The 14,492-nt window shown below is 40.8% G+C and overlaps 1 protein-coding gene across 4 annotated transcripts in view; it reads left to right on the forward strand.

The window, feature by feature from the left end:
• CDK6 (cyclin dependent kinase 6) overlaps positions 1–14,492 on the forward strand; it is a 256,288-nt gene that overhangs the window by 180,404 nt on the left and 61,392 nt on the right. For all 4 annotated transcript variants that reach the window (XM_027071885.2, XM_053218457.1, XM_027071884.2 and 1 more), the window contains exon 5: positions 1,859–1,968. In XM_027071885.2, coding sequence (XP_026927686.1) covers positions 1,859–1,968 — 110 coding nt within the window. The remainder of the gene's footprint in view (positions 1–1,858; positions 1,969–14,492) is intronic.

Below are 14,492 nucleotides of genomic sequence, written 5' to 3' on the forward strand. Positions count from 1 at the left end.
TAAAGTTTATTAATTTTATTTTGAGAGACAGAGAAAGCACACACATTAGTGGAGAAGAGAGAGAGAGGGAGGTAGAGTATCCCAAGCAGGCTCCACGCTATCAGCACAGCCCTCAATGCGGGGCTTGATCTCCTTAACTATGAGATCATGACCTAAGCTAAACTCAAAAGTCAGACACTTAACCAACTGAGCTACCGAGGCACCCCATCTGCTTCCTTTTTTTAATTTCTATTACATCACCACCATCCCTCCATTAGATATCAACCAGATATCCCTTACACAAAATTTGACCTCTTGTGTGAATTCAAAGGAAAACCTGTTAAATGAGAGGAAGAGGAGGAACCGATCAAGAATCTTGTTCCAGTAAGATATGGCTGTATAATCCGCTCCCCCCCAAACTTAAAACAGCAGTCATTTTATTATCACTTCTAATCCTGTGAGTTGACTGGACTCAGCTAGGCAGTTCTGCTCACTGTGACATCGGTGGGGGTGGGCCACAGTTGTCTGGGGGACCAGTCCAACTGGAATGTCCAAGACGGCTCACTCGCATGGCTTTCAGCCAAGAGCTCAGCTGGGGCTCTACACTGGAACATCTTTGTGGGCTTCTCACTGCGTGGCACCTGGGCTCCAGAGGAAGTGTCTCAAGGGTAAGCATTCAAAAAGGCCCCAACTACCAGGCTTCTGCTGACCTAGTTTTGGTAGCCTCGGATATATTCTGTTAGTTGAGTTGACCAGATCACTGAGGCCAACTCCTCAATGGAAGGTGAATTTAACTCCATCCCTTGATAGGAGGAGCAGCATGTGCCCACAGGAAAGAAGGAAATAGATGGCTGTCGTGTTTTGGAGAATTGCTACTGCATTCTTCATGCACCAAGTACTATAGCATCAAAGTACATAAAGGAGAATTTTAGGAAGTTTAGATAGATGTCAACAAAAGTACAATTAAACAAAACAATAAGTAAGGATAAAAGGAATCTGAATAATACAAAATGCTTATGTAATAGATTTATGTCTTGAGTTCCTTATCTGACGGTAAAGAATATTACTTTATTTCAGGCATTCATAGAATATCTGCTCTCCCCAAAAGAGAAGCACTTGAACCCCTATATACTGTATACAGTATTTATACAGTATAAGGCTGAAGCCTGTACATCTGTTTCTTTACCTGCAGCCTTGCAGAAGTAGTTACAGTTGTGTTTGTTTCACCTGTTACTGTACACTACTCTGTATTAAAGGAGATTCTTCCTATTTGGGAATCCGGTACTCTGGATGGCTTTTTTACACATAGTATAAACAATTCAGTTACACATTCTGTCTTAAGTTGTTTTTATTTGTTTTCTGAAAAGAGCGGCATTGAAGGGGGTTTATTTTGATTTTGCACAGTCTCATGATACGAGTAGTTTTGACTTGTCCTGGGTGCTCTTTACACTTCAAGGTCAACATCCAGCAACCACTGGACTCATCTTCTGATTTCCCAATACTGCTGACCTAGGAATTGAGCTAGAATCATTGCCTACACTTATTTTCCATGTATTGTTTTTTTAAGCCCCTTAACAAAAAGAACAATTTTGAGATTCGTGTTTTTTTAAGTCTTTGCTTTGCTTTCTGAAATTCAGTTATTTTACCATCCTAGAAAGAAACACCCAAGTCTGAGGTGGGAACCCAGGTTGTGGGGATGATGTCATTTCCTGACCTGTCAGTAATGAGTCCTAGTTGTTTATTGCTTCTATCTCAGCATCCCCATATGATGGCTAAGAGCTCTTTCTGAACTGGATCTTGGCATTAAACCAGCCAGGATGAGAAGTTTAAGCAACCAGCCATCTTCCTCAGTAACACTCAGATCTGTTTGCCATTGCAGGTCGTCACGCTGTGGTACAGAGCTCCAGAAGTCTTGCTTCAGTCCAGCTACGCCACCCCCGTGGACCTCTGGAGTGTTGGCTGCATATTTGCAGAAATGTTTCGTAGAAAGTAAGAGATGCCTTTTGTTTCACTCTGTCTTCCTTAGAAAGAGGCTTTTTGGTCGTCAGTAATTTAAGTGACAGCATAGCATTTCTGTTGCAAGTAAGCTCATGCTAGGTCCAGATCCACCTGCTTCGGGTACCATGTCAAAGCCTGTCCTGGAGATGCTGTCTCTACAGTGTACTTACGGTGTAAGTCCTTACGGTGTACTTTTGTATGACTCTAGCTTCCAGCTCTCAGAAACTCTGTTTGGAAAGTAACATGCCACTGTTCTTCTGACTTATTTTTGTTGATGATGATAAGACGTAAAAATATCCTCACGGTGGACTTTGTACACAGGAGAAGGACCAAGGCTGTTAAATGTATGGAAATTTTGATGGTGAGAATAGTTGCTTAAACAGAATGTTCAGATTGAAAAGGAATAGGCAAAGAAGATGTCAGCACTGCTTCAGAATACTGAAAATGCTGTCAGATGGAGGAGAGATTAGACATACCCAGGCACCACAGAGAGCAAAACAAGGACCAAAGATACAGAAATTACAGAAATAAAGACTTTTGCACAGAAGTGGGAAAATCTAATGTTAGGCAGTCCTCTGAAGAGACGATTGGGGTCACTGAAAGTGGTGTATCCTCACTGGGTATTCAAGAAGAAACTGGACCACCACACATTGGAAGTGTTTGCAGTGGCATTCTTGGAGTGGGTGGATGGGCTAGATGACCTCCAGAGCCCTCTGATCCTGAGAGTCTATGATTCATTTGATTTTCAGGTCACAACAAGTAGCCAAACAATACAACAAAGATTTGCCGGGAAAATAATCCATTCCCAGTCACGAAATTCAGCAAATCAAAATTAAGCAGAGAACCTAATCATAATCTAATGACTCCTTGTTTTCTATTTTCATTTCCCTATGTCCCTGGGAGACCTGAGTTGGGAAACTGAGTATATTCCCGTTGCGCATGTTATGTTCAGAGTGTTGGCTACATGGTAGCTCACAAGGAAGAGAAGTGCTTGACTGTTCTTCTGTTTTAACCAAATGAAGTTTTAGTGCATGTAATAAATTTGGGGACCTATTTTTAGAATTCAGCCTTTTTGTATATTGCTCACAGGAAGGGATCATGCCAAAGAAATCAAAGTACATAGATGTTTGATGCAGGCCTACTGTATGCCAAGTACAGGACCAAACTTCTTCCCTTCTGTTACCTTTTTATGCTTCCTTATCAAAGATAACTGAGAGGCACCTGGGTGGCTCAGTGCGTTAAGCGGCTGACTCTTGATTTTGGCTCAGGTCATGATCTCTTGGTTCGTGAGATCGAGCCCCACCTTGGGCTTTATCCTGACAGCCCAAAGCCTGCTTGGGATTCTCTCTCTCTGGCCCTCTCCTGAGCACATGCTCTCTAAATAAATAAATAAACTAATTAATTAAAAAAAGGTATTGAGATGCAGTGATAAATTCATTTGTCTAACATCAAGCAGCTAAAAAGTAGCAAGGGTATTATTCCAAATGAAGTCTTGTGAGTTTTAATCCAATGTTGGTTTTCTACCAAGGAAGGAAGAAAATAAGTAATATTGAATTCAGCTGCAATGTTTACCAAACAAGCAAATAAGTGGTTTGGAAGTGTAGTCCTTGGACCTACTGCATCAGCATCACTAAGGACCTTGGTAGAAATGCAAATTCCCAGCTCCCCCCATCCCTACCCCAGCCCAATGGATCAGAGGCTCTTGGGCTGGGGCTCAGCAACTTGTGTTTTCACCAGCCCTCCTGGCTAGTCTAATTCACCCTCCAGGGTAAGGACCACGGGGTTGGATGACAAGATCACCAAGGATGAGCAATGTAGATGTGCAATTCCCAGACCTCTCCCTTAGAGATTCTGATTCATTACTAGGCTGGGGCCAGGCATTCTTGTTTTTAAAAGTACCTCATGTAATTCTTTTCATCAGACAAGTGTAGAAAACATTGGGTTAAAGCATTATGGTCAGAACAGGAAATAATTTACTGTCAGTATGGCAAGGTGGGAGACAAGCAGGCATTCTAGTTCATCCCATAAATAACTTCGTTCACCTAAGAGCTGATTAGAGAAATGTCCGTTAAAATTACATTGATATGTCTGGAATTGTCTTCAGATATAAAGATTGATCCTGCTTTTGTAATAAGGGGGAGAGTGATCAGTTTTGCGGGTTTTGTTTTGGAGGGACTGTTTGTTTTTAAATAGGCTTCATGCAGGGTTTTTGTTTTGGGGGGACTGTTTGTTTTTAAGTAGGCTTCATGCCCAGTGTGGAGCCCAGTATTGGACTTGAACTCACAACCCTGAGATCAAGACCTGACCTGAGATCAAGAGTTGGATGCTTAGGGGCACCTGGGTGGCTCAGGTGGTTAAGGGTCCGACTTTGGCTCAGGTCATGATTTCTCCGTTCTTGAGTCGAGCCCTGTGCCAGGGTCTGTGCTGACAGCTCAGAGCCTGCAGCCTGCTTTGGATTCTGTGTCTCCCTCTCTCTCTGCCCCTCCCCCGCTCACACTCTGTCTCTCTCTCAAAAGTGAATAAAGATTTAAAAACAAAACAAACAAAAACAGAAAACAAAAAACGAGTTGGACACTTAACCAACTGAGCAGGCTAGGCACCCCTGATCGGTTTTTTTTCAATAGTACAAGACTTGAATACCAGCCACTATTGATGATAAAACCATTATTTTTCTGAAAGATGTTAAAAGAAAGATAAAATTTAAGATATGTAGTGTTAAGCATTCACTAGTAAGGAATTTGCTGTATTCCTAAGCTAGTTGCTACCTATGCAACGGTTGTAACCTGAATTTTCATTTTATAGCATTAAAGCATTTTCCCACTGAAGTGGTGACATAATTGCTAATCTGGTTCCCAGTCTAGCTTGCAGAATCCTATATAACCTGGGATATATATGAAACATTATTTCTACTAATTCATCAAAACCTATTTTCCATTTATAACATTTTTTTCTACGGAAAAACTCATTCTGTCTTCCAATCCAACATGACAGGGATACCCGTCTCTTCACCCCAGCATGGAGTCTGGGAAGGGGGACTCAATGTTGGAGGCTTAGGGAAACGCTGCTTTCATGATGGCAGCAACAGTCTGCTTCAGTTTACTAGGAAAGTGAGATGATGAGTAGAGACCCGTTGGCTTTTTAGATGTGCACAAAAGAAAGTACTCTGTCTCTTGGAGCCTTGCATAGAGGTAGTAAATTGAGATTTAACTGCCTGAAGGAGGAAGCAATATCAGAATCCAGGCCCATGTGGATGAAGGAGAATGAATCCAGGCTTAGTACACACCATTCACAGGGTGGGTGCCCTGTCTCCTAAGTAGTTCCTGCTTTGGCTTTGACCTTGAATATGGCCGTAGGATCTGACCTTTGTTCCTCCTCTGTTCTTGTTTGGTATTTCCTATGATAATACCAAGATAATCTGATTGTGCCCGCTTCTTACTTATGTCAGATGAGTTCTGTGGTCCAGTCCCCAGCTGGTCCTGATTCTGTCTTGATTCCTGAGTCCATCTTGACACACCTATTGCAGTGTCCAGCTGAGAATTTACAAGCCATAGATTCTGAAAGTAGACCCCCTCATTACCTTAGGCTAACTCTAAATCGGAGAATCCTGGCATGTGTCCACTCTGGGTTCCTACTTGTTATTATGGCAGTATTTCCCAAATTTTATCATCTTTTTTAACACTTCCATGATTTTTGCCATATCCTCGGAACAACTATACTTACTTAATTTTTTAACCTAAACGATTTACCTTTTTTTTTAATTGGAGTATAATTGACATACAATATTATGTTAGTTTCAGGTGTACAACATAGTGATTCAACATTCGTATACATTACAAATCAATCGCCGCATTAAATCTAGATCCTTTCTGTCACCATACGAAGTTGTTATGTATTATTAACTCCAGGCATACCTCATTTTATTGTGCTTTGCAGATGCTTTTCTTTTTTTTTTTTTTAACAAATTAAGGTTTGTGTCCTGCCCCAAACAAGTCTGTCAGCACCATTTTTCCAACAGCATTTGCTTACTTCATGTCTCTGTGTTTCATTTTGGTAATTCTTGTAATATTTCAAGCATTTTAATTGTTATCATATTTGTTATGATGATCTGTGATTAGGACTCACTGAAAATTCAGATGATGATTAACATTTATTAGCAATAAAGTATTTTTAATTAATGTATATTCATTGTGTTTTTAGACATAATGCTATTGCATACTTAATAGACAAGAGGGTAATGTTAAACATAACTTTTTTATGCACTGGGAAACCAAAAAATTCATTTGGTTCACTTTACTAATATTTTATTATGGTGGTCCGGAACTAAAGCCATGGTATCTCCAAGATTTGCCTATATTGCATTCATTTCTCCTCTCTTTGTTATTATCTTTCTTCTACTAACTTTAGGTTTGTTCTTCTATTCCTTTAGGTATAAAGTTAAATTGCTTATTTGAGATTTTTCCTGTTTCTTGAGGTAGACCTGTATCACTGTAAAATTCTTGGTCTTGGAACTGCTTTTGCTGTGTCTCATAGATTTTGGACTGTTGTCTTTACATTTCATTTGATTTCCTCTTTGATTTTTTCATTGACCCTAAACAACCTAAGTTGTTTAGTAACATGTTGTTTAGTCTCCATATGTTTGTGGTTTTTCTAGTTTTCTTCTTGTAACTGATTTTTAGTTTCATACCATTGTGCTTTGAAAGACGCCATATATGATTTTAATCCTTAAATTTATTAAGACTTGTTTTATGTCTTAACATGTGATCTATCCTGGATAATGTTCCATGTACACTTGAAAAGAATGTAAATTCTGTTGCTTTTGGATGTTATGTTCTGTAAATATCTGTTCAGTTCATCTGCTGTAAGATGTCATTTAGGCTAATGTTTCCTTATTGATTTTCTGTCTAAATGATCTATCCATTGGTGTAAAGTGAAGTGTTAAAGTAGTCCCCTGCTTTTACTGTGTAACTGTCAGTTTCTCCCTTTATATTTGCTAATATTTGCTTTATATGTTTAGGTGCCCCATGTTGGGTGTGTACATATATGTGTTATATCTTCTTATTGGACTGATCCCTTTATGATTATATAATGTTTTTCATTGTCTCTTGTTACAGTCTTTGTTTTAAAGCCTGTTTTTTTCTGATACGAATATTGCTACTTTAGCTTTCTTTTCATTCCAATTTGCCTGGAATATCTTTTTACATCCCTTCATTTTCAGTCTGTGTGTCTTTAGATCTGAAATGAGTCTCTTATAGTCGACATATAGATAGGTCTTGTTTTTTTTGTTTTGTTTTGTTTTGTTTTTAATCCATTCAGCCACTCTGCCTTTCTATTGGAGCATTTAGTCCATTTACTTTTAGAGTATTTATTGATGGATATGTACTTATTGCCGTTTTATTGATTGTTTTCAGGTTCTTTTTATAGTTCTCTGTTCCTTCTAATTTTTTTCTCTTCCCTTGTGACTTGGTGACTCTCCTCAGTGTTATGTTTTATATTTCTTTCTCTTTATTTTTGCATGTCTGTCAGAGGTATTTGGTTTGTGGTTACCATGAGATTCATATATAATATTCTATATATACATATAGCAGTCTATTTTGGGTGGATTGTTTCCTATTTTCACACACATGCTAAAACCACTACATTTTTACTCCCATCCATGTTTTATGTTTTTGACACTATATTATATACTATTTTGTGTATTCCTTGACTGATTATCATAGGTCTAGATGATTTTACTATTTTTGCCTTTTAACCTTCATACTAGCTATGTGGTAGATAATCTACTACCTTTACTATAAATTTACCTTTACCGGTGAGATTTTTTTTCTTTCATAATTTTCTCCTTTCTAGTCATGGCATTTTCTTCTCCATTTAAGAAAAAAATTTTTTTAAGTTTATTTTTGAGAGAGGGAGTGCACACAGATGTGCTCATGCAAATGGGAGGGGCAGAGAAAGAGAGAGAATCCCATCTGGGCTCTGCACAGTCAACACAAAGCCTGAGGTGGGGCTTGATCTCACAAACTGTGAGATCATAACCTCTGCCGAAATCAAGAGTTAGCCATTTAACCAACTGAGTCACCCAGGTGCCCCACCCCCTTTTTTTTATTTTGTAGAGAGTGTGCAAGCAGGGGCGAGAGGCAGAGGGAAAGAGAAAATCTTAAGCAGGCTCCACACTCAGTGCAGAGCCGTCCACTGCAGGGCTGAATCCCACAACCCTGGGATCCTGACCTGAGATGAAATCAAGAGTAGGATGCTCAACCTACTGAGCCACCCAGTCACCCCTCTTTTCCATTTAAAGAAATCTCTTGAAGATTTCTTGTAAGGTTAGTTTGGTGCTGATAAACTCCTTTAGCTTTTGCTTGTCTGCAAAACTCTCTATCTCTCCTATTCTGAATAATTACCATGATAGGTAGAGTATTCCTGGTTATAAATTTTTCCCTTTCAATGCTTTGAATATATCTTGCCAGTCCCTTCTGGCCTGTAAAGTTTCTGCTGAAAAATCAGATGATAGCCTTATGGGGGTTCCCATGTTTGTAACTAGTGGTTTCTCACTGCTTTTAAGAGTCTCTATCTTCAACTGTTGACACTTTAATTATAATGTGTCTTGGTGTGGATCTCTTTGAGTTTATCTTATTTGGGATTCCATGTGATTCCTGGACTTGGATGTCTTTTCTTTCACCAGGTTAGGGAAGTTTTTAGCCATTTTTTTTTCAAATAGGTTTTCTGTACTTTTCTGTCTCTCTTCTCCTTCTAGGATCCATGAAATATCAAATATTAGTGTCCCAAAGGTCTCTTAAACTATCCTCAATTTTTTTTTCATTCTTTTTTCCTTTTTCCTATTTCAGTTGGGTGATTTCTACTTACATTGTCTTCCAGATCACTGATCCATTCTTCTGGGAACCTCTAACCTGCCGTTGATTCCCTCTAGTGTATTTTTCATTTTAGTTATTGTATTCTTCAGCTCTGATTGGTTCTCTTTTTTTTTTTAATTTTTAATTTTATTTTGAGAGAGAGAGAGCGCGCACATGCAGGGGAGAGGGCCAGAGAGGAGGGGGCGGGAGAGAGAGAGACAGAGAGAGAGAGAGAGAGAGAGAGAGAGAGAGAGAGAGAGAGAGAGAGAATTTCAAGCAGGCTCCACACTCAGCATGGAGCCCAATGTGGGGCTCAATCCCATGACCCTGGGATTGTGTCCTGAGCCAAAATCAAGAGTCAAACACTCAACCAACTGAGCCACCCAGGCACCCCTAGTTGGTTTTTTTTTATATTTTCTAGACAATTTACTTTTGTTAGCCTCATCCTGAGTAAAAATATATAAAATCAGATTTGATGAACCATTTATGTGCCTAGTACACACTCAAATAGATATATAACCATTAAAATTATTGAGAAACATAGTCCATGTTCAACCCCTAAAATCATCTCTCTCACATGTCACCAGTGGTCTATGTCACATGTTGGAAACCTTTTAGCAAGCATTTCATTTAATCTACAAGTAACTTACTGTGTGGCTACTATATGCAAGACCCTTTTCTAGAGAGATAAATTAAATTCTAGTGGGGAAGAGAGGCATTGCGTGCATGATTAATTAGCCAGAGCCAGGTAAATGCTATGAAGAAGCATAGGGTTCTGTGAATAGGTATAATGAGAAGAATGTTTCCAGAGAGGGAAAGAGATTTCTTAGTGGAAGGCCAGAAGTCAGGATTAACCTAACTTAGAGGTCACATCCTAGTTGTTTAAATAAAATTATTGAGGAATAATCATTTATGTATTAGGAAGGCTCACCATTCTCCATAAAACCTAAGGAGAAAAATAAGAAACAAAGGGAGGTGACGTTTGTCTGTCATGTGACAGACACAGGGCCAGGCCCTTCACACACATTATCTCACTAAACCCACATTCTGAGGACTATTATCCAGTTTCCAGATGACAGGCCAAAGTCTCCTGCAAGGAGAGTAAATAATTGTCCATGGGCACACAGCTCTTAAATGGCAGAGCCAAATTTGAACCCAAGTCTGCCTGACTGTATAACGTTTGATTGTTTTTCACTCTGTCATGTTTCTGCCCTTGCTGTTGTTTCACCTATTAGGTTATATTTTTATCTGGAATGTTTTATGCATTATTACAGTGTAGCAGCAATGACATTTTAGAAGGTCAAGAAGCAAACCATGCATTTAATACCTTTGATTTCCAGTCTCTCCTGTCTTAGAAAAGTTGGCCAATTCTCTGTGATATTATTAAGAGTTGCCAGAGAGGGACGCCTGTGTAGCTTAATCGTTTAAGTTACCAACTTGATTTTCGGCTCAGGTCATGATCTCATGGTCTTGAGAACGAGCCCTGCGTCGGGCTCCATGCTGAGCATGCATGGAGCCCACTTAAGATTCTCTCCCTTTGCCCATCCCGACTTGTACACGCATGCTCTCTCTCTCATAAAAAAAAAAAATGAGTTGCCAGAGAGTTTTAATACTATCTATCAATATCATCTGGGTTTAATAATTGCCCCAATGACTTACAGCAGCATTTTACAAAATGGCTGGGAGTTGAAGTTTTTTTTATCCTCCTTTAGCTCTTTGTCTATGGGTAGTCCATCTGTACTCCACATTGAGTTACCTTCTAATACTAAAAAACAGTGTTAGGAATTTGGTCAGCTAGCCAGGCTGAAGGATGGGATGAGATGGGATAGGATGGATGGATGAGATAGATTGATTTTTAACTTCATAGCAAATTAAATTCACAATTGCTAACTATCCAGGTTATCTTGTGATCCTGATCAGAACTATTGTCTGTGGCTTGAAGGTTATGGGGTTTTCCAGGTTATAGCAAAGTCATAAAAAGAAAATGCACGTTTGAAAAAAAAAACTAATTCTAAAACTAGTTCTTTGAATATGGAGATTGTGGTAAGCAGATAGTAATTCTTAGAAGTTCTCAGTTGCCAACTCTACTGATGCCTAGCTAAGAAATGCCAAATGCTATTAGGAAGAATATAATAAATACAGTCACTGTTGGAAGGAAACAAACAAGGCTTCATGGTTATATTATCCCATGTATGGTGGCCTCTCTAGGCTTGTCGTCATTGATTTCTATGAATTAAATACCCAGTAGCTGAGAAACAGACAGTGAAACTGTCTTTTGTGGCTGAGTGGTCTGTGAACAGATGTCTTTAAAATGTCACTAAGTGCCTTGCCAGTTTTCCCATTGGTTACTGTGTTGGTGGTTCCCCATATTTGAATGCTCTCTCCTTAGTGACATCAGTAAAATGTGGTCCTTAATTAAGGGCTGACCTGAATAACAAGGCACCAGAAGGCAAGCTGTAGCCTGTAAGTGGAAACCCATTACCTCAGGTTAGGTCAGAACACGTGTGTGGAAACCAGGGCACTTAGCTGGACCTTGAGATTTCTTATCTCTTCTTGGGTGCTTTCCTAGGCCCTTTTATTTATGTATTTATTTTTCTTTAAAGAACCAACCAACCAAGTGGGAAGAACTTTAAAGAAGCCTTTTCTTGAGTAAGGAAATACCCACAATGGTACTTAGGAAAAGAACTGATCTTGGTTGAATAATGCATAAAAGGTAGTTCTAATAACAAAGGAGCACCATTAATGTAATCAGTGTTGATTTCTCTTATTCTTAATATGTGTTTTACTTTAACATGAATTTGAAAAATGCATTTGTTTTCACGATCTATATCGAGATGCTGCCTTAAGCCGTGGCCTTTCCCTGTTGGGACAGCTCTGCGGCACTTGGGCATCCCAACCCACAGCCACTTGAGTCTGGCACCCTGGGTCTGCCTGTTCTGTGGTCTTCTCTGCAAACTAGATTTTATCTTTATAGTATTCTTCTGCCATTCTGTCATCCTGCCCTTCCCTCCAACTGCCCGAGTCATTGCTTCCCTTTTACTGACAATTACTGCTCTGTGACTTCTCCCCATGGTCTCATCCCTGTTCTTTTTTATTTTTTAAGCTTATTTATTTATTTTTGAGAGAGAGAGAGCGCAGGAGGGGCAGAGAGAGAGGGAAAGAGAGAGAATCCCAAGCAGGCTCCACACTGTCATTGCAGAGCCCCATATGGGGCTTGAACTCATGAACCGCGAGACCATGACCTGAGCTGAGATCGAGTCGGATACTTAACCGACTGAGCCACCCAGGTGTCCCTGGTCTCATCCCTGTTCTGAGCAGCTGCTTCCCCCTTCTCTGGCTCTCGCAACTTCTACTCATCCTTTCTACTCTGTCCCTTGGAATCCCTGTTCTGAGCCACAGGTTGCCCCACTTCGCTGAACTTTCCTCACAGTCTCCTTCTCCAGGGCATTTTCTGTCCATGCTCTCTTCCCTCAGAATAGAACTGGAATGTTCTTGGGCATCTGCTCCTGAGGGCAATATTCTGCCATTATTCTCTCATCTCCTTTTTGCCATCCTCTCCTCCTCCCTCTCCCCCATCTTAATTACATCACCTGTCACATACAGGACCAGTGATTTTGTTTTGTTTTTTTTTAAGCATAAAGCTTTTTTGAAGCATAGTAGCTTTTTCAGAGCTACGCTGAGGTAAGAACTGTTACCAATGGAAGTGCTTTGAATGTAGAAGGAAACAGCAGATTGAGGGTCCTGACTGACTTCGCTCACATCACTCAGCTTACCCTGTCTCCCTGTCCCCCAGCCTGTACTTAAGCATTCAGGACCTTCTGATGTACTTGTGTCTTTTGCTCACTCCTCATGGGCACTGCACCTTAGGCGTCATCATCCAAGTGATGTGACGCCTCATCCATTTAAAATAAAGCCCGGCTTACAGACAGAATCAAGGGCAACTAGAGCACACAAGCTTTCCAACCCTTGCCATCTGAGCTTTTGGTGGCCACATCTCCTGTCCTCTGGATCCATAGTCTCAGACCTGGTCCCATGCACAATTTCTTACCCTCCGAACCCCTCTAGTCTTTAAACCCAGTCCGTTCCCATAGTCCCAGCCCAACATTCAGCCATGTCTCCACTTCATTGAGATGAGTGAGGCTATCCAAAGTGAGCTCCTCTGTGCCCCTTCTTTCAACCCAAAAAATCTCTCCTTATCCTCGCCCTCTCTCCTTCTTCTCTCCCGTTTGCAAGAAGGTTGCATTCTTCTTCCTTATAAGACAAGCCCTTCAACTTATGTTCTTGATCTTACCCTGCTTCTGGACTCTCCCACCATCCATCATCCCTTCTGATTTTCTGCTCCAGAGTCTCCCTGTCTACTAGCTCTCATGGCTCCATCCTAGAAAAGACCTCACTCCCCCTTTCTGTGCCCTCAGTCTTTCTCCTTCCTTTCATGGCCAAACTTCTAAAAAGAACAGAGTCTCTACATTGCAGCCTCCACCTCCTTACCATTTGCCATTCCCTAAATCCTTCCAGTGATAAAAATAACAGATAATATTTATTAGGAACTTGCTATGAGCTAAACACTATACCAAGGGCCTTAAAATATATGATTTCTTACATCTCAGAGTAACTTCATGGGATACTGTTGTCCCCCACTTTACAGGTAAGAAAACTGAGGCCTGGGAAGATAAAGTAGTACAGAATCCCACAGCTAATAAATGCTGAGGAGATGCTCTGAAGCCAAGCTTATCTGACTGCACAATCCTCCTAGCGATGCATCCACTGCCTTCTGAGTTGATACGAACCATCTCTCCATCCTCATCTTGCTTGGTGTCTTCAGCATCTGAATCCCATGACCACTTGTCCCATTAACCCTCCCTGTCCTTGCTGTTGGTGAAGAGCACACTACAGGGTACCTCTGCCTTTGTCTCCTTTACCGGCTCTTCTTCATCTTTCTCTTCCAAACCTAGATGTTCCCAAAGACTTTCTGTCTAGATAAGATGCAGATGGGCTCCAGAGCCCCGTTCCTGTTCCCTGATGGACTGTCTGTCTGCCAACCATCTCACAGACACCTTGCCTTCACCAGACCCCCACACCAGCAATTCCTCTTGCCATCACTTTTCCTGTTAATGGAACCAACATCCTCACAGTTACCCAGCTGGGTCCTCAAAGTCACTTTGGGATCCTCCTCATCCTTCTCATATTTCCAAGCCCTGTGGTTCCCGTCTCCACAGGGTCGATCAGATCTTGCCTCTTTGTATCATGACTTCTGTCACCTCAGTTTGGGCCTTGACAGTCAGCCTAAAGCACTAACCTGCCAGCCTGCTTTCCTGTCTCCTGCCTGTTCATGGATTCAGGATAAATCGGTCTTTCCATTGTCACCCCTTTACAAAAACCTGTTAAAACTGGTGTAGGATCTTTGGCTCTCAAGACCTTCTAAAGAAGCCCCCAACTTTATTCTGGCCTCAGCACATATTCCTGTCCAAGATGTAACTTACAGGTTAGTGAAAGCAACCTACCTTTTGACCCTAAAATACACATCATGATTTTCCTCCTTAGAACCCATGTGATTCTCTTGACCTGGGTGCTCACCTGCCCCCTTTCATTTTCCAGAGCTAAACCTAGAGGCTACCTCTTTAGAAGGAGACCTGCAGCACTCCCCCCACCTCCATGACTCCTCAGCAC

This window comes from Acinonyx jubatus, chromosome A2 (genome assembly GCF_027475565.1).
Source record: "Acinonyx jubatus isolate Ajub_Pintada_27869175 chromosome A2, VMU_Ajub_asm_v1.0, whole genome shotgun sequence".
Taxonomy (NCBI): domain Eukaryota; kingdom Metazoa; phylum Chordata; class Mammalia; order Carnivora; family Felidae; genus Acinonyx; species Acinonyx jubatus.